Source organism: Anabas testudineus, chromosome 7, assembly GCF_900324465.2.
Source record: "Anabas testudineus chromosome 7, fAnaTes1.2, whole genome shotgun sequence".
In the NCBI taxonomy this organism is placed as follows: Eukaryota; Metazoa; Chordata; class Actinopteri; order Anabantiformes; family Anabantidae; genus Anabas; species Anabas testudineus.
The window spans coordinates 21,752,489-21,778,049 of record NC_046616.1 but is presented as its reverse complement, the minus strand read 5'-3'; the positions used below and the strand labels follow the sequence as shown (position 1 = coordinate 21,778,049).

Below are 25,561 nucleotides of genomic sequence, written 5' to 3'. Positions count from 1 at the left end.
CATTCAAACAGTATTTCTTAATACAATATTTCTTGTTTTGAGTACAGTCAAAAAAGAAATATTAACAGTCATGTCATAGAGCCCCTGGGCCCATGCTTAGGTCAGTAATCCAGTTTCGAGTCCATTAGAAAATACAACATTTACATTTTTCTCTCCTTCTAACAAATATGCATATTGCAGGTATGTTCACTCTAACTATTCATTAACTCATCAGTAAATGGCTGAGTTGATGGTGCATCTATTTACAACCTTTGTTACAACTTTATCTCCTCTCCCTACCTTATCGGATCCCACACAAAAAAACTGGACACTGCACAAAGGTCCATCTGACGGCTCAAACGCTTTCAAGTCTGATCATTTGCTACAGAAAATAAGACACTCAGGAGCCAACAAGCTCCCAGGAAATACTGTAGTGTGTCTTTTTTTTTTTTTTTTTTGCCAAAGTAGTCTATGCATTCCACAGAAAGTTATGTTTCAACATGCACCAACGTTTGCACAAGAAAAATATTACCTCCTAATTTTTCACAACCCCTTTGCCTAAGTGGATACTTTTTAAAGCAAAAGCAGATCTCTTTTCAGATCTACATCAGCTGAAACACAAGTCAACCCAACCCCAGCAGAGCGGTCAAATATTTATATGACACCCAAATGACACATGCCACTGTCACAGTGTCACAGAGACGAACAACAAACACACAACCTGCCTCTTAAGGAGAGAAAAATCCTCTTAGACCTAAAGAATTAACACAGCCAGGCTTAACGCTGTTTGCTTCAAGCTGATCAATAACACTACAAGAGAAAAGCACCACTCACCGGCAGCTGGTCTCTTTCTGCTCTAACAAAGTCAAGTGTACTGACTGCTGTCTCAGGCAAGGCTGGCTGGACTATGACGCAACCAGCCCTCCTTTCCATAGCTTCAGGTTAGGAGAAGGAGACAGACAGGAAGCCGGTGAACAAGACCAAAAAAGGAGGAAGTGATTCAAAGTTAAATTGAAACTTCAACTGAATACAAATTTGCCCACATGTCGAGTGTGTGTCATGTCAGACTATGACATGGGAAGTGACGACTTGGAAACCAAACTTCCAATTTGTTATAGGGAATATGGAAAGAAGTGAATGCTGGTGTTTGCCAGGGGGCACACTGATCTGTTGATATAGAAAGCAGATGTGAAATATGCAGACATAGGAGGAAAATTAGAGTTTAAAGAGCTAGTCTGCACAGATGTGAATGCGTGCTACTTTCAGAGCCTCCTCAAATAGGCAGAAAACAGTATGAATGCATGAATTAATCAATGGACAACTGAACTACAACTGTTTATAGAGCCTCTAATGTGAGAATCAGCTGTTTCCTTGTTTTTCAGTAAAAGTTCACTTTGGTTGAAACAAACAAAACATTTGGAAAGTCACCTAGAGCTCTAGAGAACCATGAGAAGCACTTTGTAGACACAAGGCTGAAACTGAGAAAATCATTGTCTTCTTCACTAGTAATCATTAGTTTAGTTCATCAAATCTTTGCTGTAACAGATAATTAATACTAATGCAAAGCGTTTCTAGAAGCCAGTAATACACTCTCAGCTAACCCAAGATAGGTCGATAGGTCAGATTCTACAGTATTTTCTTTAATAAAAGTGACAAAAAAAAAAAAAAAAGATTTACCTGCCATGGAAAAAAACTCCAAGTTCACGGAAGGAAGCCCTTCGAGTTTCAGTGCAAGAACTAATTAATATCTCCCAGATCCTTTAGACTGTGAATGACTCTTAGTCCCAGCTCTAAACCAAACTCGTTCTGAAGTGCCTCAGGTGAGCGTGTGTCAGTTCCTGAAATAATCCCAAGATTCAGGGGGAAAACAGCGGTGTTGACCTAACATACGGTGGGATTGAAAAAATATGATTAAAGCTGAGAGGCTCGCTCTGTTTACTACAGTAGTCAACTGTGAAGACACACATACATGCACAAAAAAACGTCAACCCCGCCTATCTCCAATCACACTCCCACAAGCTCACACACATCCTGGCTGACTCATACAAAATTCCCACTGAAGCTCATCTCTTTTCTCCTTAAAAAGTTTGCACGTGACGAGTGTGTCTTTGATACGTCAGCTCATGCAGGTGTAACGAAAAGTTTAAGCAATCATGTTTATTCTTTTTCTTATTTAGGTCTGTGCTAAACTCTCCGGCTTGATTTAGTCCTTCGTGTGAACTCTGACCCTAAAGAGACAGAAGGCCAGATGAGTTCAGCTTCTTTTAAATGTGCTGACAAGAGAAATAGAGGGAACTAAATCTGTTTATGCAACTAACACACGACAAAGTATGAGCATACATATGGTATGTACCTTACCCCAACAAAGGACAACAGTTGAAAACAATATGTTGTAGGGGGAGTTTGTATCATATCATATCATGTGATATCAGACGTACATCATGAAAAAACTATGTTGATAATCAAGAAGTCAAACATTTGGTGGTTCTAGCTTCTCAAATCGTTTATAATAGTAAATGAAATTGTTTTTGTTGTTGTTATTGTTTTAGGCTGTGGTTGGATCTGAGATCTGAAAAGCTGTTTTACTCCTTTATGACATTTAAATGATGAATTGAGAAAAGAAATTTAATAAATCAATAATAGGACAAATAAACAGTGTGAAGCATGTTCAGCAGAAACATGGATTTTACTTTTAATTTAATAATTAATTAAATAAATGCATATTAATTTAATACGGTTTTCAATCATTTTTCTGTAAATTTACTGTGGTGTGATGTGGTGTGTGTGCGTTACAGTCTGTTGCACTGACTGCAAACGCTCAGCCCTCTCCTCTCTGTTCTTTTGTCATTCAGGTTAGAGAGATGAACCGTGTTTAAATCCCCTGCAATTAGCCATGCCAGAAAAACAATTCAGACCCCAGAGGCTGGGGGCCACATGTTCGGAATGAGAGGAGCTGTGGGTGGGGTAAACTGACTGAGGGGAATAGGTCTTAATTTGTAATACCACATTTTTTCTTGTCCTGTGTCTTCAAAACAAAATGACCTGTTGAATCCCTGTCCCCCCCCCCTGCCCCCACTGCCTGCCTTAATTAGGGGAGAATATATTTAAAAGAGTGGACAGCAGCAATGCAATTACCCTGAAGGATTAGACTCCACTATTGTTGGAGTAGAGATCGGGGGCCTGCACACGAGTAACCTTTCCTTGACGCATGACCTTGGCATTAACCCCTCTATCACCACAAGCTCTGAATTCTTTTGAGTCTTCCAGGGGGGAAGACAAAGGGAAATGTGAGCATGGATAACAAACAACGAACAAGTGTTGTGAGAAAACGACTTGTAGGAAATTGGATTAAAGCCAAATATTTCACCTATGATGCTGCTGGAACTTCCACGGTTTCGAGGCTGGCTTCAGTTAAGTGATTTTCAGATGGAGCCTTATACATGCTTCCATTGCTATAATAACATGTTCTAAATGGGAGACTTCTCAAAGCTTATTATCGCCTCTCTAACTAAGCTGAGCTGTGCAGATTGCCATTCTCAGAGCATTTCATTAAGCAGCGGTTGTTTACATTCTCAAAACACTCAGAGCAAACTAACAATTAGTGGGGTTTGCCATGAAAAGATTCTTCACATGAGGGATTTGGATGGGCTGTTTTCTCAGCCCATCTCGTCAGTTGTGGGGGAGACCTCTTTTTTAAAAAAAAACCTGTAGCCATGGCTATATGGGTCGGCTCATACAAGGTTGTTTCCACGGAAGCATCAGTAAGGTACCCTCTTCCTGTTATTCACCCCAACTGCTGTGATGCTACTTCCTGACTAGGATGCTCCAGAGGGGTTGAACTAGCGTCACTGCCCACACCCACCTAATGGACAGGCATATGCTTGTTCCACATTTCAGTGGTATTACGTTGTCTGGTCTGTGATATGGTGCACTTTTACATGTACTACGAGCACATGACTGATCACAGGACTTTAGAGACTAACTACTGTGTATGGCCACATATGCCAATTACAGACTGATGGCACATTAAAGTTTCTTTCTATATCTCTTCAGTGAGCTACATGAAAGCTGCTCTACCGATGATGTTGTAATGATGTGTGTTCCATCACTGGGGTTAGATCTCATCAAATGTACATCTTATCATGCAGACGCAGTAGTTGCAGGAACCAGAGACCATATTCATTAACATCAGTCATTAACAGACAAATTAGAGTCCAAATCATGTCAGGAATGTGCAGATTGATCAATACCCAATTCACCCAGTACTGTTTATAAAGAAACACAAGTAAGTTTCAAATTTCCAATGCATTTTATGTGCATGTTGGACATCACTTTAAACGCCCCGCCTCTTTTAATGTAAATAACCAAAGTCCCCTAACATATCAACATATCAGGATTTCTGCCTAAACAGGACTTAGAACAGCTTTATCGTCCAGTGTGACTATTCAGATTGACTATAAAGGCATCTGGCTTCCAACATGGTAGGACAAGGCATCTTTGAAACTAGTTTGGACATACTATGAGCAGGCCCTTACACAGCAATGTCTCTTTTAAACTATTATTTTAGCTATAAAGGAAAATAAATTTTACTATTATAATTTTCCCAAAGACAAAACCATCAAACAACGTCTTCACCTCTTGTTATATTACCTTTCCATCAAGGGGAAGGTAACTAGTACCTGACGTAAAATGAGTCACTGGCTTCTCTTGCCAGACGAGCGGAGGACGCGTTGATGGGTTTGCTGCAGTCTATGTGTGTCTGTCCAAGAGGGAGCTGAGATCCACAGTCTTAAACCACTAGAGAATAAATGTCCACATCAGCATGGAGATATGTTGGCAGGCATGTGGCATTCAACGAAAGGGCTGTTTATGAGCAACACAGATGAAGAATTCAAGTCTTCCAATGAAGTAAAATGATTTATGTATTTGAGATGTCTCGAGGTGAAGGGGTGGTGACAACTCACCCTACTGTGAGTTCACACTGTTACATAGTCATAAGGTGATTACTGCATCAGAAATATAAAGTAAACAAAACTCCTTCTTAACCTGTCTTAAATGGCTGTATTTGGAATTTCACAGCTGTAGTTTTTGTTTGTTTATGTTCTGGTTTATGCAGACTTAAATCCCAGGAAGATGATTAATAGTGAATCAAGAACATCATGTTGTAATGCAGAACATGGCCAGCCAGTCTGATCTAGTGTGCATTTTCCCATCAAGTGATACACGCAAAGTTTACGTAGGAGCTGCCTGAGGTCATCCTTCCAGATAGATCAGTAACAGCAAGCAGCATTTTAATGACTTTTGAATGCATTTCAGCTTTACTGAATAGTTTACAGGTTAATTAAAGCTGGATACATTGTGTGGCCTGTCAGCCAACTGGGCCAGTGACTGAACCTTTGGTTTATCCTGGCCCCTGTAGTCAAATTGTTTTAAATCATTGGACAAAGCGGAAACATTTATAAATTGTCAGAAATCTCTCTTGTGTAGTTCAAAACTGACATGTATGGAGAAAGCCTATGATGATATTTGTGTTCTGTATAAATAAGAAGTTAAATACACTATATTGAATCAACATACAAAACAACATGTGCTGGCTGATTTATAGTAGCCCATCAATTAAAGTGTAGGAGTGAGACTTGCCAAACTCTGAAGGAGCAGGAATTGCATCCATAGCCTAACAAGGACTGAGTGTACTGTCTGACGCTGATACAATGAGTCACAGAGTACTCCAGTGAATGCTTTCTATTTGTTCAAGTATATAATGCCTCCATAATTTCAGTTGCTTCATTAAAAAACAAGAGTGACTTCAAGTGAATCTAGCAGCAGAAAATCAGTCTACTGGGCAGCAGAAGCATGTGAACGTGATGCAGAGAACGAAAGGCACGCTCACCCTTCCTTTAATAAACAAATTAAAGCCAAAGTTTCTCAGCAGCAGTCTGTTTGTGTTGAAAAATGATTAAGTAACTTTTCCTCAAGCCCCGTAATGTCCATGTGACTCCAGAGTCATCAGTGAATTGCAGATCTCGATTAGTAGGCTTGTATTACTTCATAAAGTAAACTTTCCAAGAAGTTATAGCTGAGGTAATTTTTCCACAAGAAAAACTCGTTTAAAGGCTCTGCAATGAAGGAAAGTTAGAAAAGTTACTAATGTACTGTGAGAAGTGCATGTAGGTAGCTAGCAGTATATACAGCAAAACTGCTGTATATACTTTATTTTCCCACTCAGCTGTGACAGTTTATTTTTTGAACATGATGAAAGCGATTGAGAGTTTTAAATAGCTTTCAGTCCATATATGCTGGATGACAAACTGCCTCCCCCTTGCAGAAAAAGTGAATCTCTAAAGCATACACTACAATCATTAAGGATGCACTACAATCATGCTGGGTGTTAGTGTAACTGCACGATATCTAGGACATGATCTATCGCTACCAGGAAATAGCACCTAACAACTTCTACCCTTTAGTCCCTTAATATATACTCAAAGTGGGCACCCAGCCCAATAAGGGCGTTTACCAAGCAGCCTTAGCAGGTCCCTGTCAGTGTGAGTTAGGTGAGATGTTTGCCCAAGTAAATCACTGGGACAGAAAGCAATGTTACATCAGTAGATCAAGTGTGTCTGTACTCGGTAAAAAAAGGAAAAGAAAGACACAATAAAAGTCTAATATGACAACCAAAACAGCAACAAGACACAGTTCCAATGATTCAACCGCTTAGTAATGAAGTGATTGTGAAGCGAGGTATATCACAGCAGTGCGTCAGTGCTGGTCTGATTAATATGATTAATATAACTACTGTAATTACTCTATTAATATGTGACTGAATGGGGACATGAGAAAGAGGAAAAAGGAGCAAAAAAACCCAAAAACAAAACAAGAATGGAAGTTAACCAAAAAGACAATGGGAGTGAGATTAATCAGATGTGCAACTCCGATTACTTCTAAATGTACTGTGAATTGTAAATGAATTTCTAGAAAATATGCAAGATGAGTTTGTATCCACTAATATTAACATTTTGTTTTTAATCAATCAATTTTTCCACCTCAGGAAACGTACAAACAAACGTACGTACAAGGAAAGAGAGGATGCCCAAAAGTTAAAGCCAGCTGACTGAAACTTCACCTCATCCTTTTTTCTGTCACAAGTTGACTCTCTTCACTGTTACCCCTGTGCCTCCAGGTGTTTGGGTTGGGAGGGGCCCGTTGCCAAGGCAGCCCACACCTACAAGTTGTCTTGTCTGGTCCTGTCTCAAAGCTGAGAGGGAGGGAGGGAAATCAAGGAGACAGAGATAGACGCAAAGAGGGAAGGGTGGGGCAGAGGGGATCGGGGAGAAATAAGCTCTTCAATGCAGGAGTCTAGATCCTGGGAGCAAGCTCAGACTAGCGCTGCCCACAGCGAACTCTGGACTGAGAGTTACCTTCCAGTTGGACACCTGCAGGCTGACTTTAAATCCCACCGACTTACAGAAACCCACAGCAAAGTATCCAATAATACGCCAGAAATCTCTCTTGGAAACAGACCTGTCGAGTCATCTAAAAGCCTCACAGTAACCTGTTGTGTAATGTGGTGACAGCGCAGAGCTACAGCAGCAGAAGTAAAGAGGGTAACACCTGGTGTGATTTTAGTTATTAAGGTGCAGGTGAGCACTCATTCGGTTCCAGGCTGGTCATGCTGAAACTGGAAGAGATGCAGGTCTGAGATATGGCAGGAGGAGCACCCTGTCTGGGAATAAAATGGTTTAAATGCAATGCAGGAGCTGCCTCTCTCTCTCTCTCTCTCTCTCTCTCTGTCAGCCTGTGTTTGTGTCTGCTCTGTGTCCTCTTGCCAAGCCGCTATATCAAAGGTACTACTCAGACTACTTCAAAAACCCTTCCAGAGAAATATAAAAGTTTAATGTTTTCCAAGCAAAAACATTTTCTTTGATGCATCTAAATCTGTTTAGTGGGTGGAGTGGTTGAGAGGCAAGTGATATATTTATGTTCTGCTTTTCCTCGCAATGCGTCTCTCATTTGTGGAGCACACTCGGTGAGTAAGCAGCAGAGTGAACCCTATCAGGTCACAGTTGCCGTGACATTGCCCCCTGCTGTTTAAAGCTTGTTACAGGCAACCCCGTATGTGTCACTATTGAGCAACTGTCATAAAAGTTGCATGAAAAACCCACAGACAGAAAGGAGTGCACTGTACTGCACTAAAAATGCCAAAACTAGCATGACACACTCTCTCAAAGTACTTAAATAACAAGAAATGGTAAGATTGTGACATCTTGGGATATTCTGTTTTTACTGGGATCATCACTGAGTTGAGCAATAAAGACCTAGAGTAAAACAAGCAAATGTGTCATGATAAATTTGTGGTTCGAAAGGCAACTGATGAACCTACAACTGGTCATACATGAATGTTTTCTGCATTCTTGCTTAGGTAAACAGAAAAGAAGTGTTTCCTAAAAATAGAGTGTCTGTGAGACATCTTGATAACTAGTCATGGTTTAGGGTCATTGAATCAAAATAGACATAAAGGACAGGTTTGTGTCTTTACTTGCTGTAATCGTTCCTCCTGCTCATACTGACCATAAAAAGGTTGCTTCTGGATTATTGTTCTGTGCCAAAATGCATTTAGAGGTGTATCTAAAGCTAACATGAGGTTTACACCCTCTGAGTTTATTAAATCAAGTGGGCATCTTTTTTAGTCTTTACAGTGTAAAAATCCTTTTCACACTTCCCTTGTGTTTCCCTGGACACTGACTCCCTGTTGAGCTATAGAAGAAAGAATCTTTACAAAAAGGGGAGGAAATTTTGCATTGAAGGGCTTCTTGGACCTGTGGAAAATGAACCCAAACACAACAAGCATAAATTTGTTTTCAAAAAAGAGAGACCCAATTCAAGGGGGATCTGAGAAAAGCCAGATCTGACTGGAACCTTATATAATTAGACCCAATGCTAATGCTAGTTAATTAAATCAATCAACAAACAGCCATGGACATAGTGTTCACAGACCTGAACTGAGAGCCGTGGGAGTAAAAATAGACCTGACCTGACTCTGATCCTGTGTCATGTCTCGGTTGTGCAAAACCTCTGTTTTGGACTAATAAGGCTACAACTGTGGAAGAAAACTATTACTATGTGAGTAATTCAGAAGGTCAAACCCTTACACTGTCTTCATATAAACATTTCAGATGTTTTTCAAGATTGAGGACTGTGGCTTTTGCCCCCCCCCCCCCCCCCCCCCCCCCCCCCCCACCTTCACTTACATAGTTAGCATCTTGTGGAGGAATTACTTATAGGTCTGTACAAACAGAAGAAAATATTACAGCAATCACAACACTGAAACCTGTCTCAGTGTTCATACTTCCTATTGTTTTAATAGGAAACACTTGTTAGTAGTATAATTACACCTCTATCCAACAGGTTCAGACTAAACTGTCAAAGCTGAACTGTTGAGTCTAAAAGTTTGACCTTGAAAACCAGTCATTAATTTCATTACCACAGTAAAATGGTTTAAAAGGTGCTATAATAAAAATGCCCTGTTGCTAAAGGCACCTATGAATGAATGTGAAAGGGTTTGCTCATTGTGAAGAACCCACACAGAATAATCACCTGATGATTTAAGTACCCTTAGCTCTGTGAAGCTCTGTGGCGCCTTTCAGCTGATTGTTTTGGTTTTACAGCACAAACTTCAATGTGTCTCTGCCCTAATCAACGAAAGAGCTGAAAACTGTTTACATAGAAAGCAGCTCCAAGTAGTTTTTCCATACATATATGGTTACTTAAACTTTGAAAATCTTTGTAGCTTTGTATGAATAGCTGATAGTTGATGAGTGACTAGACTTCCTGTACATACACATTAAGGAACATATTTTGAAGATGTAAACATCAAATACTGGTTTGAAAAAAATGAATAAGGCTTTAGACGGGCTTTTCAGAAAAGGTTCTTTGATACAAACTAAGACACTGTGGCATGTAAACACAACCTGAGCTTGTACTTCCCTCTGTCTGTCTATCCCAGTCCACACTGGGAAATAGGTCTTTCCCTAATTCCTTTACATAGGAACATCAACCTTGACCCTGACCAAGGAGACAGTGCTTCCCTCCTTTGCCAAAGCAGGAAACATAAATAAAAATACATACAACACACATATCTTGATAATATCGTTCAAGCTCATTCATAAAACAAGGGGCCAGAGAGTTTCAAGTGCTTCTGTCCTTCAGGAAACCTGTGGTTGGAAGATTCAATAATGGGACTAGCAGAAAGAGAACAGCTCAGGTTAAGCTCTTTCACTCTCTCTTTCCCCACTTTAGTATTCTCTGTTACCATGGAGAAAGACTATATATAACACATCCCTCTCCATATGCATTCCCTCAACTCTCAGCAGCAATGACTTCATGAATTGTTATGCAGATGACACCCAGCTATATTTATCTATGAAACCAGGAGAAACTAATCATTTAGTCAAACGTCAGGAAGGCGTAAAAAACATAAAGACATGGATGGCCTCCAGGTCCTTCTCCTAATCCAGACACGACAAGGTTATACTGTTTGGGGGCCTAAAAATCTCAGAGACAAACTGAGGTCTAAACACATTCTCCACCATTGATGACGTAGTTCTGCCTCATATACTGTAAAAACCTCGAGTTATCTTTGATCAGGATATCTCCTTCACTTCATACATCAAAGAAATCTCTAGAACTGCCTTTTTTCACCTAAGAAACATTCCTAAAATTAGGAGCATCCTGTCCCAAAGTGATGCTGAAAAACTAGTCCATGCATTTGTTACTTCCAGACTGGACTATTGTAATTCATTATTAATGGGATGTCCCAATAACTCATTAAAGAGCCTCCGGTTAGTCCAAAATGCTGCAGCCAGAGTTCTGACTGGAATAAGCAAGAGAGATCATATTTCTCCAACGTTAGCTTCTCTCCATTGGCTCCCTGTTAAATCCAGAATTGAATTTAAAATTCTTCTCCTAACTTATAAATCCCTTAATAATCAGGCTCCATCTTATCTCAAAGACCTCATAGTTCCTTATCTTCCAAGCAGAACTCTCCGTTCTCAGACTGCAGGTTTACTTGTGGTTCCTAGAGTTTCCAAATGTAGAATGGGAGGCAGAGCCTTTAGCTACCAAGCCCCTCTCCTGTGGAACCAGCTCCCAGTTCAGGTTCGGGAGGCAGACACCATCTCTACATTTAAGACTAGACTTAAAACTTTCCTTTTTTATAAAGCTTATAGTTAGAGATGGATCAGGTGACTCTGAACCATCTCTTAGTTATGCTGATATAGGTTATTCTGCTGGGGGACCTCTACTGATAAACTGAGCTCCTCTCCTCTCTCCTTTCTCCTGTATCAATGCAAATGTCACCATTGCATGTCATTAACTTTGTGTCTTCCCTCTCTTTTAGTTGTGTTTCCTCCTCTCTGTCTCCCTCCCTCTGTACTTTTCTGCAGGTATCCTTGGCCTGGAGCTGTATATCTCCAGAATCCAGTTCATCTGCCCAATGTTCTTGATGCTTGTTGTTGTCTTTATTGCCTGCTGTTCTTTTCTCTCTTCTCTTTCCACTCACCCCAACCGGTCGAGGCAGATGGCCGCCCACTATGAGCCTGGTTCTGCTGGAGGTTTCTTCCTCTAAAGGGAGTTTTTCCTCTCCACTGTTGCCTAAAGCTTGCTCAAATGGGATTGTTGGGTTTTCTCTATAATTTTTTGTATAAATATTTTCTGTAAGGTCTTAAACCTTACACTGTAAAGTGCCTTGAGATAACTTCTGTTGTAAATTGGCACTATACAAATAAAATTGTATTGAATTGAATTGAGTAGGCAGTCTGTCCACAAAGAATTTCCCCAAGGGGATGAATAAAGTATCAATTATTATTAGTATGACTATTAATAATACCCAGCTCTAGTGGCAGGAGGGAGACTTGGGGGCAGAACCGGCAAACCAAAACAACAAAGAGGCCGACCAACAGACCAGACACTATGTTGGTTTGCCTTGGTCATCTGGCCAGACTCCCATTTCCAGAAAGCAGTGGCTTCAAAAGAATAATTCATTTCACAGACTGGTGGCTATACACAGTGACCCAACACTCATGCCCCTTATAACACCTGATACACTCACACAACAGAGATGCAATAACCTCTGGCTACATCCAACTGGGGTCAAAAGCCTAGAGGGAAGAACAGGAGTTATAGCCATATACTAAAGATGATACTGTCTTGACTTAAAAGCTATTGCATATTCAGTCTTGACGTAATATTACTTTCTGCTAATTTTGGAGTTTCAGGCACAAGCAAGTCCTGCAAATGACACACTGCTTGTAACTGCCCTAATAATGCTTTTATTGATCTGATGCCTATATCAGGACCTATCAGGACTACATAATGTCTATTTGTTCCAAAGCTGTTACACATCACAAGGTTTAGTGTGGATAAAAATACAATAGTTTGTGTCTGTGTAACTGGTTTGATTCTTTTCTAACAAACCAAACATTTACAAGTGATTTCACAAAATTATTATTACTATCTATTTGAGGCTTAAGTTAACAAAGGCTTTAGTGGTAACAAGAATTGAACATGTTACATTTCTTATCGAATGTAATCACTGTCCATAGTGACTTCAACTAACAGCGCAAATGCGTTGGACATAAGTGTATGCTTACAATGTTAATAGTGATGTTGGTAGTGCTTGATTTTAATGTTGCTGTGAAAGCAGAGACGCATGCAGATGCGTACAGTGGCATAATGACGTGGCTCTCAAGCCACTGGAAAAGCAATCCAGTTCTTAAAAGGCTTGTACACCAACTGAACCAGCACTACCACCAATACAGATTTAGCTCCATGTTAGTATTGGTCAAAAAGGGGTATCAGTGAAATGAGTCTCTGCACACATTTTCTTTGAGGCGCAAAAGGATCTTACCTTAGAGGCCCTCCGGTGCTCAGGACACTCAGGGTGCTGGCACACCACCCAGTCTTCCTCCTGAACAGGCTTGTCATCTGAAACAGAACATACAAGTCAACATGACATCTCACTTTATCACTAAAACTCCAACTCAACCACCCAGCCAGCCACACATCCATTAACACACCTTTCTTGGTAAAGCTGTAAAAACACAATGTAGACACAGAGACTGAAGTCACTGCCTGTGTTTATCTTAGGACAGAGCAAAAAAGAGGGAGGGAGAGCGGCTATGAGCACAAGAAACACTCACACACAATAAGAGCGCAAGAAGTTATGTCATGAAATGAAAAGATCTTTGCTTAAAGAGATTTCTTGAAGAAAAGGTCAACAGAGGGAAGAGGGTGGGGTGTTTTGTTGGGAGGAGATCAGAGAGAAATGAAAAACAGCTAGAGACATGAAGACAATGGAGCGAATGAGAGGAAGCTCCCAATTCTGGTGTTTTTTCAAAAGTGCACTCATAGAGGGTAAGCTCACTGTACTCCATTCCACAATAACAAATCACCGCTGTCAAATAAACCAGTAAAATCGACTTGAATAGTTGGCCAACGATGTATTGAGGGCATGATAAAAGGCAGTGTTTACATCTACATGTACACACACACGATAAAGCTATCATAACAGAGACGCTGCATGCTCCAATATTTATCTGTCTGCATAATGAGAATACCAGTGAACACACACATGCAGGAAGAAGTAACCAATACCAGGAAAGGTAACCAGAAAGCGTGTAGCCGTATCAAAAGGTTTGGAACTCGTACCTAGTTTCTAGGCATGTTGCAAAACACTTCCAACAACCTCAGATAACCAATTAATTGTAATATTACTTATCCCTATTTTGGTCAAGTCATTAATGAAATATCAACAGTAAATCATCAGTAATAGAGACAGGCTGCTGCTAGAAAATGAAGTCACTTAATGGCTGAACTTTAAAGGCCAACTTCAAACAATCATTTGTCACAATGAAAGAAATAGTAAAACAGCCCAGCTCTGGGCTTGTGTACGGAAATAAGTCACCTTGAGTCATCCATTTGGCTACAGCTACAGTCGCAGGTCAAGGGTGCTTGTAGGGAAGAGGGAAAAACACTGTAATTGGTGCATACCACAGAGTCCACGGCTTTCCGGGTGGGAAGGCAAGGGTCAACCTGTCTACAGTAAATTTGCTTAAACGGACAAGAGTCGGCAGCCAGACAGTGATTCTGTGAGACTGTACTTAGAGCCACAGCGGAGGTCATTGATGATGTAAGCAAGCTAACATGTTCATAATAAATGTTAACATGATGACAGTAAGTAAGTATTAGACTAACCATGTTCATCACCTCAGATAAGCACTAAACATACAAGTTGAGCTGACTCCGGGATAAATCTCAGAATTCAGTCATGAATACTAGATTATTTGAAACTGTCTTTTGTCATGGTTTCATGCAATTTTGCGTTTATTTGACATTTGATAGTGAAGGTGAGAGAAGATGAAAATCATGGTTACATAGCAGGCAACCATTAGCCCATTAGGTTACTATATGGCTGGCTCATGGTGGTGCTACAGGACAAGGGAGAAGTTAAGGGATTGTCAAAGCATGTATTATGCCATCATTCTGATGTGAAACATGAATAGTATAGCAAACAAAAATGTGGATAACAGTAGTTGTGAAGACATTACACTGAAAGCCATGAATTTCAACTTCATCCAATGAGGGGATAGAGGATGGTCAAAAGATCACCAAAGTGAGGCAGATTCATCATCAGGTGGATTTATCATCTGGGAACCAGGAATTTTAGTACATAATGTTTTGCAAAGCCATCCTGTAGGTGTTGAAAGAAAAAGAAAGAAAAGAAAAATGTACTAAAGAACTAAAAATATGCTGCTAAAAGCCAATAATGTCAGGATTCATCCTCTGACTATCTGATGCTAATCCATCTAAAAGTTGCTGAGATATTTCAGTCGGGACAAAAGTGGGGGGCCAAAGGATCAACACTACCATCCATAGGGCCATACCACTAGCATGGCTAAAAGCTCATTTAAACACCTTTCAACAATCCCTTCAAGGCAGACTGTATTTCGTCAAACCCCTTCCACCTCCAAGAAAAGGTGTAAAAAACGGACTCCTGTGTCTTTGCTGTCGAGGCCAAGATGGGTTCTCAGCTCTGAGTGTAGCCTCTGCCAGAAGAACTCATACCCTGGCTCCCTCAGGGTTTACGAGCAGCAGACTGCAGAGGGAGCCTCCATCTTTTGACACAGTGTTTCCCAAAGGAACAGAACCTTCTTTACCACAGTGAGATTTCACATTTTGTCCTCGCTCCAATGGACAAATGTTACTAGGCTCAAATCCCAAGAGTAAACACACTTTGAGCATCTTTCTGCTCATCATTTTTTTTTTCCAGTCCACAACTTCACTGATTTGCTTCTGCATCACCGCTGTGTGCATTAGGTATGCAAAAAGCCACCTTTGCCTTCAGGAGTTGATGAGAAAAAAAATGAGAGGACTTACATTCATTAGATGATGAGACGCACGACTCTAAACAAACTTATGAATGTTTAAATAAGCAGCTGTTTTATTTAAGAGATGACACCAATCACAAAATCATTTATTGCAGGTAAAAGACCTAAAAGTAAGAAGTATCAGTACATTTATGGTTTAGTGTCTCCGTCTCCCACCAACTTTGATACTTTTTTTTATCATTTTACAGATCCTTACACTTTACTAGAGTTAGTTATAATGTTATAATGAGTTTATTAACTTCCAGGCAAATTTCCATGAAAAAAATTGTTCCATTTAAACCCCACTGAATTAATCTCAATCTGAATTACAGGTAACATTTACTTTTGTATTCTTGACTGTACATATAATGAATTATATGTTTTTGTTTGTAGACATATCTCAAATTTTGCATGTTTGTCTGCTTTCCTCTGAATTAAATCTCAACACTGTGCTAGGAAACTGAATGTGTCACATTTCATTCATCATGAAATTATTACAATCTGTCTTAGACTCTCAGCTCACTTCTCTCCTACTTGCTCATATCTTGCTGAGTCCCCATTTTCTTTCACTCTGATGAACTGGAATTCCTGAACTCAGCACTGCTGATTAAGCCAAAAGCAAACACAAGCACACGCTATACACGAACACACGTGACAGCAGACAATGAGCATTGCACACTAAAGAGACAGTGGAACATCCCATTTACGCAGCTCTCTGCTGGTTTGCTCACCACAGAAAAAATACTGCCTGGGGCAAAGGCCCATTAGGCGCCCATAAATAAGTCAGAGCAGCAGAGGAAAGCTTAAAATGACGCACACAACCCAGATCTACTAAATATTCCCACTCGTCAATATCCGCATTTTGGTACTATAACACAGCTACAGTATGATGGACAAATAGCCAGAACATTCAATGTTTCAAATAATAAAGATTATTAATAAAACATATGCATTAGTTGTAGTCCTCAAGAGTCGTCATTCTTCATTTCAACAAGATTTTTAGGAGCCCCTGCACCCTCCACACCCAGTTCTCCCATATGAAATGTAACTCATACCTTCTGCCAGGAGATAGCTATGAAAAGACTCCTGGGAGACCAACACAGATGGCAGGCAGGCGGGATGGCATATGGACAGGGAAAGCTGACAAAGAGATAGCCGTATCAGCAAATGTAGCTCAGCAGACAGACGGGAATGTTAGGCACAGAGGAATGTGGTATGACTTGACAAGAAGGTGAAGAGTCAGAAAAGAAAGGCAGGTAAGGATAGTGGACCTACCAGCATGCTCTAGTAAATGGACACATGATTGCAGGACTGAGAGGGCAAATCTTATGTCACCTAAAAAGCGAAGTTCAGGTCAATAAAGAACCACCCGTTAACTAGGATCCTCTACAGGTGAATGATTTTGGGCCTAGTGAGCAGCAGGTTGCAGCTGTTTTTAATGCTGAGGGTTCAGTGGCAGGACACAGCCTTACTGCTTTATGTTGTTTCACCCCCATAGTGGTTAAATCACACACATGTGCATCACACACTCTCCCACCCCCAGCCTCCATCTTTCCCTCTTCTCCACCACATCTGAGTTAACCCAAGGCCCCTATGTATAAAACTGAAAACCACAGAACAACAAGAATAAACTGTTCCAGAGAGGGGTGGAGGAGCTGTCAACTATTTTCAATAGTACAAGGTAGGGTGGTGGGGGGGGTGGGGGTGACACAACAATATCTGATTTTCTGAAATGAATCACATTGGCATTATTTATTATAATAAATGTATTATTTAATGACAGTGAACCTCTTCACCTTCCTCTGGTCTGTATGCATGTGGTTCTGGGACTCTAGATGACCGTTACATTAAGGTGTAGGATTAGCCAAAATTAAATCTGCTGTCACCATATTTATGAGGAGTCATGATAAGGATTAGTGCATTGCTTGAATTTTTTAGGGCATTTATGTCAGAAAGTACAGTAATTGGTCTAGTACAAACTGATTATTACATAATAGTGCAGACTATTATTGTTTTTAGGGGCTTTACTGCCTCAACCCATGTTTGAGTATGACCTGAGAAATGCCAGTGTTCAAGTGTGCACTTGCACATTGAGGATATTACAGACTAGCCTAACAGCGGAAGGTAGGGAGTGATGATCTGAAATTGTACTGAAATGTCTTATCTTGAATGTGGAGGTGTACTTCAGAGTCTCTGGATTGATCACTGATCACTGCTTTCACATTGCACATATGGATTTGAGTTTGATGCCTGTGAAACACTCAAAGAACGTTGGGACAGAGGCAAAATAAGAAAAGACATGCCAACAAAATCTCAGTCTTTGTAACCAAGGATGGGTCACTATTTTGTGCCAAGCATTGTGTGAGAATTGTCAACCACCATTTTTCAACAGGTCTGAAGGTGAAAACATTCAGTGACTCCATGGAAAAAATGATGCACGAAGGGCGAAAAACACTGCTGAATTTGCCATACATCAATTCTGTGCAGAAACACTGCAGAGTTCTCTGGGTCCACGTCTGATGGCCCTAAACACATGGTTTAATTAGTCCACATTTCAGCTTGTTTTCAGGAAAATAGACATTGGGTGTTCTGCACCAAAGATGAAAACAACTATCAGACTGTTATCAGTGGTATGAGTGAGACTTAGTGCCAACAGCATGGGTGGCTTTTGTGTGAAGATCTCATCGACACAGAGGCGTATATTGGGATTTTAGAGCTTATGCTTGACTGGCCTGCCTGAAGTCCAGATATTTTTCCACTATATGCAACTTGTCTTCTCAGTTCTCAAATGATTAGTTTCAAACTCTAAATTTTCATATATTTGCAAAATACAATTCACTTGGTCAGTGAAAAAACTGAAAATCTTTTTCTTCCCACTTTTGTCAGATAAATAAAGGTTAACAAATCACAGACTTTTTATATACAAAATTTAGATTATTATATATGTATATATTATAATCTAGATTACAAAGTAAGTTTCAAAAAATGCATGAAAACAGAGCTGGTGCTTTAGTGCACACAACATACAGATTTACATGTGGTTGATGAGATTCACTTGCAAGAGAAATTTGTTTTGGAGCTGGTATGCTATAAGTGAAGGGACTACTTTCCATTCCTTTAGATTTTGATGTAAAGGACAGTATCTTAAAGCTGACAAACTACAAGGCTGAGTGCTCCAACGGAGATTAGAAATGTTTTCAGTAGAAGCCTGGAGCTTAATTACAGACATGGTGAAAAGGTAAGGATCAAAGCTTCACTGTTCCCTCTGTGGCATTCTTCTTTAAGGTCTGTGCCAAACAGGTCTGCCTCAGCAGGCATCGTCCTTAAACCGACCAGAGAGTAACCGGATTTCTAAGAGGCTGGCTGGCAAGGGGGAGAGGATGAAGAACATTCCTCAGCCCTGTGTTATCACTTCCCTTTCACTAATGGCATAGGTCGGGCAGCACAGCGGAAAGCAAGTGCCCCTGTGCCATGTCAAAAAAGGGAAGCATTTCAGTTCAGCCGTGCACTTCTTCAGTGGTAAATATTTCATCTGTGGAGCTATTCTCATCCGCTTTTTCCCTTCTCTCCTCACTCATGTCAGGTTGTTGTGATGCCAGCGCACACCAACTGCTTTCCACAGAAAAAAGCACTTAAAGCTTTTCCATTATAGGGCTAAAATCCTTAGCTTGAAATGCAAGTGAACCAAATTGTTACATATAACAATGTATAACAATCCTGATAAATGTCCACACCAGATGAGGGTGAGACTAGGTCAGTCAAGTTTGAACAAGCAAGATTTGTATTTGACAGTTCACATCTATTGGACAGATCATCTACCGATAGCAACATTATCATTGTAGCTAAGATGCAGCTACACATCATCTGCACAGCACTCCCAGGAGATTTGAGAACAGATGCACACATCAGCAAGGATTGCACAGCACCAGTCAATCATTTTTTTGTGATTATTTGAACATTGTGGTGTGTGGTAAAACCTTCCTTTAATGTGTCCTGCCTGCTTGCTGCTACAAGCCTATCCCGTTTGAGTTGCCCCACCTATTTGGTGATGCCCTACCTACTTGAGGCCGCCAATGGGAATGGCATCACAAATTAAGGCAATAAACAGAAATTTAGTGATTGCCAATTAAGGAGAAAGTGATCTAAATATATGGTAAATCTTAACCTGAAACCTATGCTGATTCCTGATTTGAATAAACCAAAGAGAGTTTTTAAATCGGTTGTTGCATATTCAACAATCAAATGCATGGTAAAAAAAACAACCCAGCCTCTAGTTTCACTGCAAGAAAACACACAAACTTAAATCCGGCTCATTCTCCAGCTTACCACACAGATCGTGAATGACGTCTAGGGTTGAGGACCAGGAGAAACGCTCTATTCCAACTTGAGTGAGAGAGGATGGCAATGCCTCCAGCTCGTACGCTCCACGCTTCTTCCAGTACAGAAACATTGTCACTTCTTTAAGCAGCTTATGAGTCAAAGTAATTAATATAACTTGAATGTTCAAATCAATGATCTAAAACCAATGTTTAGATTTGAATCATTCCACATTGTTACTTGTTGAACTGATATGCCCAACGAGTCAATGACCTTCCAAGGTCTTCTGCAGACAATCAGTATACCTCTCTTACAAACCATCATTATAATATAAAACTTGCCAGCTCAGCTCAGACTTTAAACTCTGCCAACTGCCAATATGTTAACAGTGTAAAATCTCCACCTGCACAATTACCTCACCCAGCTAAACCACAAAATCCTTTGAACTTTCTGTCCAAGACTGATTCTACTTCAAGGTCCAAGAGAGCTAAGAGATTTTCCTTAAGTAATTACATCTCCAGGGGACCATATTATTGAATCTAAACCTGGAATGAGCTTTAGTGTTGCCATCCAGGTTTTAACAGTCTTAGGTCTTAAATAGGCAACAAGTGATATTATTGACCATTCTCAGACCAAAAAACAAAGCCTAATGTCTAATTGACTAATTCGCTAATGACTAAGTGGATTCATTTCTCTGAAAGTTCTTTTGATGCCTCTTCCTGTTGATTCTAAAGATTTTTCCTCTAGTCGTCCTCTGAAAGCCACCCACCAAGAGCTGTCAAGTACCAAATGCTGCACTTTCTAATCCACTTAACTGATCTATTCCTAACTAAATCACAGACATCCAACTGCTAAAAGGTGTTGAAAATGTATCTCCGGCAGCAAGTTAAACATCCTCTTCAGTCGCCTTTGCTGATGTCGATTTTATCCATGGCAAAGTTTCACATACTGTCCAAAACTTGCGTGTAAGGCAAGCTGCTCATGTTAAAGTCCTGTGTAGGATCTCCTGGTGATGGGGGGGCTTTCTGCCCACTTCATCAGACAAGTGTTGTATTCATGCAGAAGTGAGTTGCATGCTGGGATGGGCAATCTGGGCCAATGGGTTTTGGACTGGGTGACACAAAGATCTCTTTTAAATCTCCTCCTACATCCAGAGTGGACTGTCTTTATGTTTTGCGCAAAACTGTAAAAGGCTGACATTTTTCTGCATTAATTAGCGCCCGCACCCTTTATGTTCCCTGAAAGATTTATTCCTTTTTATGAAGGCACCAGCTCTGTGGTGAATGAGCTCAGTTATTTCTGTGGAGGTACAATGGACACAATGGCCTCTTGGAGATGAGAAACACCAAGAGGAGTCCGGTTATGAGATGTTTAGCGGAGACTGTGCACTCCACTTCTCTGATATCTTTGAACAGCTAAAGGGTTAGGGCAACATGCAGTTAGATATCTCAAGTCAAAGCTTATTTTTCCCAGTGTTGCTTAACGGCTGATGTACTGCTATTATGCCTCTAAAATGGGAGAAGAAATACTGTGAGAAATGTACTCCATCGGCCGGGGGAAGGGAGGGACGTTGTCACACACAACGACCCACATGTCCAATTTTGGGATAAGAAATTAGAGGGTAGGATGGGAGCCGGTTTGCTGCTCAGCTCAGGGCTTTGCAAACATATGGTAATAATCTTAAGCGACTTTGAGCATGCGGCTTCCCTTTTAATGAAGAGACCAGTTGTGTAGCATGAGAACTGGGCTGCAAATGCAAAGGCCAATTTCCACCTACTGCAGGAACAAAAGGGAATCACAAGAGGGCTCACTTTATAATCCATTAAATTATCCTTTAAAAAAAAGAAAAAGACACTTAACCATCACAAGGCCAGAACGTACCTACCACTTTATGGCACTAGAGTCATATAAATTGCTTATGAAAACATTACATTCATTAGGAATGGTCTTTATGAATTAAAAGCACATATTTCTTCTTGATTCTGGCAGCTGCGTGGTACATAGTGCATTTTTCTTTCCAGGGTCAAATAGATTCAGTCATCTATTACTTTGTTCAACGCCAATCACACTTGCATGTAACATTTGTATTTGCATAAAGATTTAAGGAAAAATTATAATTATTACCCATCGAGAATGAAACTATAGCACTCCAATGGCTGTCCATTATATATGAAGCACAATTAGCCTAGCTTAGCACAAAGGCTGAAAGCAGAAGAAAATGCCTAGCTTGGCTCTATCCAAAAGGTAACAAAATATGTCAGCACCTGTAATGCTCACTGATTATAGTTAATTTGTTTAATCCATATGCAAACTGAAATGTCAAACCACAGAGCTGTGTTGTTACTGTGAGTCTCCCAACCTCACAGTGACAATATTCCAAAAAGTAATTTGTTGCTGGTCACCAAGCAATAGTTACAACATGCATGGCTAGATTACAGAACAGGCCTCAAAGGATCAGGGCGGCTTAATATTTCTTTCTTTTTTGATCATCAGAGAGCACAGTAAAAAACACACAAGACAACCACAAAGAGGAACAAATACAAAATTACCATAATGAGGGGCTTAAAGAATTACCTATAGACCTGATTCCAGTCCTTTATGCAAATCTAGGGTCTCCCCGTTGTAGCTTCATATCTCAGTTTATTTAAAAGCTGTATCAATTTTCTCATCAGATACCACTTGGGTGCACCATGAAATGGCTGAGGAGATCTTTCGTCCCTGAGGTTATGAAACTTTATAATTATTCCCTTTCTTCTGCTACTTGCCCAGTTGGACCAGTCTACTTGTATCCGAAGTGCAACTAGCATCTATAACATCATAAATAACTTTTTTATAGTCTGTTTTATACGCTGGCTATACTAGACTATTCTATAGTACCTATCTTCTCTTATGTATATTAAGTAAACCTGAGCAACAATTTCCTCAAGGATTATCTTGCATATTGTCCAAATTCTCTTGTCATCTATTTTTTTTTTAAATACAATAGGTATGGTAGTAAACATGCCTTAGGTATTTGAAATTAAATAATCTCAGCACTTATTTCCCATACTCTGACCATCAACAGAGTAGTAACTAATGTCAACTCGGCTACCTACAATTAGTTTCAGTGTGAGACAGAAATAGCAGACAAAACCTCCTAGTGTGCCAAGTGGCTTCTCAATAGAATCACACTCACTAAAGTATTAATGGTGTGTTGAGAAATGAGTGTGTGAGCAGCTGCAGTACGACAAGACTGTAAATGAGCCTGTTGGAGTGTGTGTACTGTAGGGAAAAAGTGTATGAGCTGAAGTGTTGACAGAGGGAGTGCAGTTGAAGGCTTGTGCGTGCCCATGTGGAGGAGGTTTTTGGGTTATATTTAGCAAGGTGGACCATCAAACAGGCCAAGGTTAACCCTTCACCAGCGAACTTGTACTAGGAATACTTTTAAAACTGCTCTCTGTGAATCCTCTAAAGGAAAATATGCAAATTATGTAGATGCATTCAGATTCAGTTTCATCTAAGAGCCACTCCAAAATGTCTTCTAGCCAGACTCTATCTTAGATGCAAAGAAAGTACAGGATGATAATTCCTTCACATGCATAACAAGACATGATTCAATAGTGATGCTAGCTATTTTATAAATGCATATTCATATTACAGGGTTAAATGGTCTTTCACTGTGTGTTTTCTGTGTTGGGTGGTGAAATTACCCCTTCTAAACTCCACTAAGTTATAATGTTGCTAGGAACGGATTACAGAATTTGACACAAACTGAATTCTGCCTAAAAAAAAAAAAGGCTGTCTGTCATCCCACCTGAGAGTCTTTTGCATATTAACATGTGTTAGGCTCTCAGCTGCCCACACATTAAGTACAATAATATTTTATCTCTTCATGTCTTTGTGAGCAGGCTTTACATTATTGAAATAACACTGTAAGGTGCAGCTATGGTGAACAGTGTGGAAGGTGTTCAGAATGTAGGCAATTTGTGTTTTGGAAGTGCTTAGAGCCAAATAACGAACAACCCCTGCACCCTGCTGAGTGACTAGACAACTCCCTAAAGTTACTTTCTCCAGGGTAAAAACAAATAAGATATGGATTTGAAAAAAACATTACACCACTACTGTACAATTTCCTAAATTCATAAAAACAACGATTTAAAAAAAAAAAAAAAATTACTCACGCAGTAGTCAATAGTAATTGGCTGTATCCACTATGGTCTGTGCATGGTGGGTCAAAACTAAACAAATCTGAACTTCTGGTTCTTACTTTTACTTTCTGTTTTTTTTTTTTTTTTTGGTTTTCCATTTTCCAAAAATTGTGAACCCCAAGCAGAGCTTATACTCAAACTTACACTCAAATACGCCTCCCTATTCCAGAACCGCTCTACAGGACCGTATACATATGTGTCACCATTTCCATTTCAGAACTGTTACATCGCTAATATTCAACAATAAATAGGCGACACTGAACAGCCATCAACCACTTAAAAATTGTGTTACAACCACAACATTATATACACAGGTAATTCTAGGAAGTGAATATATTTAATAGCAACACCCGAAAAAAGAGAGTAGGTCTATCCATATTATCAACAGAGGTCTTCAAATATTTAATATACATGACAGGATGCACTGATACATTGTCAATCGGAACCTTGCTGTAAGAAGAGGGCGTGCAGCACTGAGTTTATTACTATGAGAGATCATGTAATTTAACAGTCCATCCTTAAACCAGCAATCACTCTTCGACTTGTTGATAGGAATAATCCCATAATTGAAACAATATGGTTAAAATTGCAGTGGGGGCTGCTGTTGAGAAGCCAATAACAGAGGCAACTGGAATCAAAAACACTTATTCCATAAAAGTACAGTTATTGTCATGTGGAAGACTGCAATATGCATAAACAGTCATTTAGCTGGGGTGGAGGTTATAAGTGTGGAAGGATAAAAGTGAAGATAAACATTTACTGTTGTGTTTCGGGAGTTGGAGAAGGTGTATGTGTGTGTGTGTGTGTGTGTATGACTTTGGATAGTCCCTTTTATATTATCTGCTACACACAGGAAAGAAGCAGCACACAGCTGGCTTATTTACAACACAATGAAGCCCTAATAGGGTTTTTGATCATATTAGCTGTCTAAATTAGTGAGATCTGATCTTTGAAAAACAAGTCCTGATGTAAAGATTAATACTGACTAGTGATCAAATATATAAGCCTGTACTAGTTCACAGCGAATCCACATGTAAATAAAATAAAAATGCAAAGCAGAGCCCAACAGCTTTCTCTCTGCTGTGTGACAATGCAAAACAGCAGAGTACCTCAAGGACAGAATAATGCTTAGGGCAAAAAAGCAGCACACAATGTCCAGTTTCAGCCCAAGAAACGTTCTGAGAAGCAACAATGAGAATAGTGGCTTAACTAAGTGCTGAGAATGACGATGAGGAGCACCACAAATGTTAGCCTCTGTTCACCATCATCCATTTCCAGGTGCTCTGGGAGGGACGTTTATGACAATGACTTCATCTCTGTCTGAAAACAGCAAAAGCAACACGGTGGTCAGGCCATTCCACCTGTCATGTAATGTCATACTCACCTGCTTAATGAGCCAGAGCTGCATTAATAGAAGACTCTTGGGAGATCTGCTCATTCACTGTTAAGTAAAGAGTTTGATAAGAAATTCACTGATGAATTTTATAGTAAAAATCACTCCACCACTGAAAATGATCAGTTCAGTTCTAGGTAGCTTTAAAGCATTGTACAGCTCATTGTTTTAGTTGTGTACTTTTGGTTTTTGGTTCATTCTCATCGGACTTAAGGAACAGCAAGCAGGTGTTCTCAGTAAAGCAACACTTCAAGAGCCACCATAGC

The 25,561-nt window shown here is 40.0% G+C and overlaps 1 protein-coding gene across 6 annotated transcripts in view; it reads right to left on the bottom strand.

The window, feature by feature from the left end:
* plekhg5b (pleckstrin homology domain containing, family G (with RhoGef domain) member 5b) overlaps positions 1-25,561 on the bottom strand; it is a 61,284-nt gene that overhangs the window by 31,851 nt on the left and 3,872 nt on the right. For 2 of the 6 annotated variants that reach the window (XM_026368264.1, XM_026368263.2), the window contains exon 2: positions 12,881-12,957. In XM_026368264.1, the coding sequence (XP_026224049.1) occupies positions 12,881-12,957 (77 nt within the window). Of the gene's footprint in view, positions 1-279; positions 299-813; positions 891-1,656; positions 1,909-12,880; positions 12,958-25,561 lie in introns of those variants that run through there. The other 4 variants (XM_026368265.2, XM_026368266.2, XM_026368267.2 and 1 more) reach the window with 3 other exon arrangements.